Source organism: Miscanthus floridulus, chromosome 9, assembly GCF_019320115.1.
Source record: "Miscanthus floridulus cultivar M001 chromosome 9, ASM1932011v1, whole genome shotgun sequence".
NCBI classification, from domain to species: Eukaryota; Viridiplantae; Streptophyta; class Magnoliopsida; order Poales; family Poaceae; genus Miscanthus; species Miscanthus floridulus.
The window spans coordinates 8,602,240-8,608,185 of record NC_089588.1 but is presented as its reverse complement, the minus strand read 5'-3'; the positions used below and the strand labels follow the sequence as shown (position 1 = coordinate 8,608,185).

The 5,946-nt window shown below is 43.3% G+C and overlaps 1 protein-coding gene and 1 pseudogene across 1 annotated transcript; both read left to right on the top strand.

The window, feature by feature from the left end:
* Positions 1–1,038: 1,038 nt before the first annotated feature.
* LOC136479175 (protein FAR1-RELATED SEQUENCE 5-like) lies at positions 1,039–2,493 on the top strand. Its single transcript, XM_066477125.1, has one exon. It carries the CDS (start codon positions 1,039–1,041, stop codon positions 2,491–2,493), a length of 1,455 nt encoding a protein of 484 aa, XP_066333222.1.
* Positions 2,494–3,573: 1,080 nt separating this feature from the next.
* LOC136479174 (F-box/LRR-repeat protein 3-like) overlaps positions 3,574–5,946 on the top strand; it is an 18,308-nt pseudogene continuing 15,935 nt past the window's right edge.

Below are 5,946 nucleotides of genomic sequence, written 5' to 3'. Positions count from 1 at the left end.
GTCGGTTTTAATCTGATCAGAATTTTCTGATAAGCTGCGGTCTAATAAATCTGCAGTCTGAAAAATCTAGGTGTTTGGCAATCCTGATAGTTGTCGATAGATTCTCTATCATGAATGTAAAATGACTTATATGCCTCTAGGCTGGTAATAGATTATTTGTTGATTGATGAATGAGTGAAAGCAACAATGACAAAAAAATTAATTATTGTACCATATAATTTGGATAGAAGTTCAAATGAATAATGGATGAGTTGACATCGTTACCATATATGGGGTCCACTATAATACAATAAAAAAATCAACCTTATCCCAACTGCCGGTTCTCACCACCGATCTCCATGGTCACAGCGACGAGTTCTCACTTCTGTTCTTCTCCCCAGCGGCAAATCACTCATTTTCTTTCTCATCCAAATCTGATTCTTTAGCAAAAATTCCACCTAGATCAAACGCAGTACCACAGCTTCCTCCACCATGGTCTGTTACAGGGCGGCAGCAGCTCCAATTTTCGGCGGCGACGTCATCCAGGAAGGAGGCACAACTCTTGTAGACATCAGATTCCGCAGCTTCGTTGATCTCCTCAGCAGGTTTGTCAACAACGGAGCCACGTATTGGCCATAGAGGGCTCTGGCCCCCCCCTTGCCCCGTAAAAAAAGAGGATATATGCTGCAGATGTGCAAGTCCGCTAGCTAATTTAGCCCACCAGGTGATTGGCCACGTGCAAGTTTGCACTTGGGAGTTGGGACCTGGGCCCTGGCATCAGTCAACATGAGCAAAATAATCCACGGAGTGACCGAGACGGCGGAGGCGACGAGCCGATAGCCGAAGGTCGGAGCACCGGAGCTGTCGATGCCTCGAGCTGGAGTCCTTGGCGGCGGCAGCGGCGGCCTTCCTTGACTCGCTCGTCGGCGGTCGGCATATAAACATAGGCTGCTGTTTTAGAACATGGCAGGCTGCTGAAATTTGAAACTTCAAGTGCAAAGTGAATTTCAATAATGAAAACCTGTGCATCCTAATGAAAGCTTCATTTTTCAGGAGGAAATGTCGGATGATGATTCTTTGCTGGAGTACAGTGAAATTGTTATGAAGATGTTTGGCAGTGAGGACGACGGATTTGAGTTTTATAACAACTACGCTTATGAGAAAGGATTTAGTGTGAGAAAGGAATACTACGAGTGGGACAACGGCCACAATGAGAGGACCCTTCGGAAGTTTGTTTGCAGCTGTGAAGGTTTCCGCGCAGAGAAGGAGGTGAGGAGGGAGATCAAGAAGCGGAGGCCGCGGAATATCACTCGTTGTGGATGCCGTGCTCAACTTGTGATTGCACAGGATCCAAACACAGAGCAATGGTATGTGAAGGATTTCATCGACGAGCACAACCATCCGATGACGGAACCAGACCTTGCTTGCTTTCTGCGTTCACATAGAAGAATCAGCGATGATCAGAAAGCAGAGATTGTGCAGTTGCAGATTTCTGGGATCCGCAAACACCAGATAATGGATATTATGGTTAGGCGGTACGGTGGGTATGATAAGGTTGGATTTACATCAAGGGACCTTTACAATTTCTGCCATCGCAACAAGGCGGAGACACTTTTCGGTGGTGATGCTCGAACAATCATCAGTTACATGATAGAATCGAAACGTAGAGATCCTGATTTCTTTTTCCAGTACAAGACTGATGGGAGAGGGCACCTGACGAGACTGCTCTGGTGTGACTTTCAATGTCAGATGGATTATAGAGCGTTTGGTGATGTCGTCGTGTTTGATGGCACGTACAAAACGAATCGATACAACCTGACCCTTGTTCCTTTTGTTGGGGTGAATCACCATAAAAGCACGGTTCTTTTTGCCTGTGGAATTCTTTCTCACGAGGATACTGAGTCGTATGTGTGGCTGCTTAGGTCATTCTGTGATGCCATGATTCAGAAGCATCCGGTTTCTGTGATCACCGATGGAGACCGTGCTATGCAGAAAGCAATCAGTATTGTGTGGCCGAATTCATCGCATAGGCTATGCGTATGGCATATTGAGGTGTGCATTGCGTGTAATCTTCACACCCAGGATCTGAAGGATAAGGTTAGGGGTTTTCTTTATGATCGTTGCTCCATAGAAAAAACTGAGAGGAAATGGATAGCATTCTTGGCAAAGGAGAAAGTTACAGATAAGGACTCATGGCTGTACCAGATGTATGAGATGAGGGAAATCTGGTGTGTGGCGTATCATGCTGGTAAGTGCTACTTAGGACTGAGGAGCAACCAGCGTAGTGAGAGCCTACACTCTAGGATTCAGTTTAATCTAGATCGGAAAATGACACTGTTAGAGCTGATACAGCACGTTGACCACTGTCTTTCAAAGTTGCGCAGTAATGAAGCGTATCTGGACTTTCAAGCAAGTTCTAAGCCATGCTTACAACCATATGCTTCAACTATTGAGAAAGAGGCTGCGAATTTGTTCACACCAAGTGTTTATTTGGTGATGTGCAGTACAGCGTAAAAGCAACCGATAAGTGTTATTGGATTGAGACTGTAGATGGCTATGATATTGTTGAGTATATTGTTGGAAGGGTTGATAAAGGAGACAAACAATACTATGTGAAATGTGAGATATGCGTTGTTGAACGCAAGCTGAAGGAAATTTCTTGTTCTTGTCTAAAGTTACAGTCCCTTGGAACCCCATGCTCACACATCTTCTTTGTATTGGGTCGTCGAGGAGAACACAAGCTTCCAGACTGCTGTGTTTTGGAAAGGTGGACGAGGGGGGCCAAGCGTGGATTTCCTCCTATAAGGAAGAGCGCCATGTATGACTATTCTGATAGCCTACAGAGGGTACCATGAGCTACACAATATCAGTCAAACGGCATCCTTCATAGCATCTCAATCACTTGAAGCATATGGGCGGCTGAAACGCGTTCTTCATGAGGAAGCTGCTATGATCCCTCCAAATGGAGGAGAGAACGGAGGCAAGAGGTTTGGTCCTGTGCTACCGCAAGCCCTAGATGTTGATTCTATAGATGTCTTTGATCCCATACATGTGCCTGGCAGAGGGGCCCCAAAGAAAAAGTTGAAGTCAGTTTCAGATAAATCTAAGAAGAAATGTACCCTGTGTAAGGGTGAGGGTCACAATCGGCGAACATGCTCCAAGAGAGAAGAGGTAAGCTAAGTGTAATGTTCATCAAAGCTGAAAACTGGCTGTTTGTGAGGCATGTGTACTTATGGGTAATGTTCCTCTTCATTTGTAGGAAACAATGCTCCCTGAGGATGTGCCGGATATATGATTTGCCAAAGGTAACTAAAGTGGCCTAGTCTTGTGTAAACACTACACTGTTTAGCACATTTGCTTTCCTTGTCATGTGAAACCCATACCCTTGCTGTTTTTGTGGATTTATACTTGTTACTAGCAATCACACATCACCTTCATTTGAAACACTGGTAGTATTTTGATCTGCTTGGTCACTGTTAGGTTCTGAATTCTGCTGATACCTTGTATGAACTAGTCAACTGACTAAAATATGTATTTTTTCATAATTCACAAAAGAAATTGTTTGATAGTAGCTCCGCTTATGACTGAACTCGCATGCTTGCACTGTTGCAGGTGCTTGATCTGTCTTAGTGTCAGAATATCACTGATGTGGGAGTTTCAGCCATACTGAAGTCGGTACCCAATCTATTGGAACTAGATCTTTCATACTGCTGTCCTGTAAGTAGCCAACCATCTAGTCGTATTATTCTATCACCTGGGCATAACTTGAGCCCTCACAGCTTAACTTACATCCTTTGTGTATCAGGTTACTCCTTCTATGGTGAGAAGCTTACAGAAGATTCCTAAACTGCGGACCCTGAAGCTGGAAGGCTGCAAATTCATAGCTGATGGACTAAAAGCTATTGGAACCTCTTGTGTTTCTTTAAGGGAGTTAAGCTTGAGCAAGTGCTCTGGAGTGACGGATACAGAACTCTCTTTTGCGGTGTCAAGACTAAAGAACCTGCTGAAGCTGGACATTACTTGTTGCCGCAATATCACTGATGTTTCACTAGCGGCCATAACTAGTTCATGCACTTCCCTAGTCTCTCTGAGGATGGAGTCTTGTAGCCATGTTTCCAGTGGAGCACTCCAACTGATCGGGAAGCACTGTTCTCACTTGGAAGAGTTGGACCTTACTGACAGTGATTTGGATGGTGAAGGTACTTACTGAACCTGGGTACTGAATTATTCTTTGCCAGATGAACATAAAGTTGACCTGGATATATTGTGTAGGATTGAAAGCTCTTGCCAGATGCAGCAAACTTTCAAGTCTAAAATTGGAATTTGCTTGAAGATTAGCGATGAAGGTCTTACCCACATTGGAAGGTCTTGCCCAAAACTCCGCGACACATTGATCTGTACAGGTAATTATTAGGACATGCCTTATGGTTTTCTTATTCTGGTTCTTTGTCAGTAAACTAACTTATATTTTCTGTTTCAGGTTTGGAGGCCTTAGTGATGATGGAATTATTTCAAATTGCACAGGGTTGTCCAATGCTAGAGTGTATCAATCTATCCTACTGTACAGAAATAATAGACAGTTCACTGATATCACTTTCAAAATGCGCAAAGCTGAATACTCTGGAGATTCGTGGCTTGCCCCATGATTACATCCACTGGGCTCTCAGAAATAGCAATGGGGTGCAGGCTACTTTCCAAGCTTGATATTAAGAAATGCTTTGATATTAATGATGTGGAATGCTTTACCTTTCCCAGTTCTCTCATAGCCTCCGTCAGGTATTATCCTTTTCTCCTGTAACTGTAACTAGAATCTGATGGTACCATGTATGTTCTGCAATGTGATAATACCATCTATGTCTCATCACAGATAAACTTGTCGTATTGTTCAGTCACCGATATCGGACTTCGTCCCTTTCTAGCATATCCGGCTTGCAGAACATGACCATCGTCCATTTAGCGGGTATAACGCCGAATGGCGTGACAGCTACTCTTATGGTTCTGTGGTTGTTTGACGATAGTGAAGCTTCATGAAGCATTCAAATCCATGATGCCGCCTCATATGATAAAAAATATCGAGGCACCGAGGGTGTGTTTTCCAGTGGATCGATAAACCATTAAGGTATTGTATTGCTCCCCTGTTGCTTTACACAGCGGTTTTAAACCCTTGCGACCAAGTCGTATAGGAGTTCTTGCCCGATTTGCTACTTGAGAACACTACATAATTTGCCTCAGAAACGTTGTGGGGTTCTAGCCAAATCTAAATGCAATGCTTGTTTTTGTACTTTCAGTATCTTTTTCCTATGCTTCAAACACAAAAATTCATGACTTGCTTATGCATGGTGTTTAAAAAATCCCTAAAGAGGATTAGCACAGTTGTCTTATATCTGTTGAGTGGATCTTGTTGTTACTAGAATTACAATCATGCAAAAGTCAAGCATCTAATAACATGTGGGCCTTGTGCAAGTTGAAGGTGGAACCTTGTGATGTATGGAAGCAACAGTCCCAAGATGTGCTTGTACATGAGAAGACCCTTAAGTGTAGCTCTTTGTGGAAACCAGGTCATGCATCCTGTAGATGGGATGGGTTCTGTTTGGTATCCAGAAGTGAAGCATGAAGAAAACTCAATTTTTGTACTGTAATCGGTGGGGTACCATGGTGATATGCCGACTTTGAGTAGTAGTGTATATCCTGAGTTGTATACTACTAGATGGGTAGATCCAATCCCAACTACCCTCAATCTCACATTTGTTGCGTGAGGGTCATATGCCTGGAGTAAATTAAATTTCAGTGGAGCACAGCTAGGAAGTTGCTGTATAGATATATAGCATTGATTAAGATGAAGGGAAGATATTGATACGGAAGAGATGGTTTTGGTTGATAATAAATGGTTTTTGAAATTTAGTGCGACAGATATGCGTTGCAGTGCCTGTGTTTGTTGGCTGTTGCATTCATATTTGTGATTATTGC

Bases quoted from the DNA above. Each gene is read 5' to 3' on its own strand.
- LOC136479175 (XM_066477125.1), top strand. From the start codon at position 1,039: ATGTCGGATGATGATTCTTTGCTGGAGTACAGTGAAATTGTTATGAAG.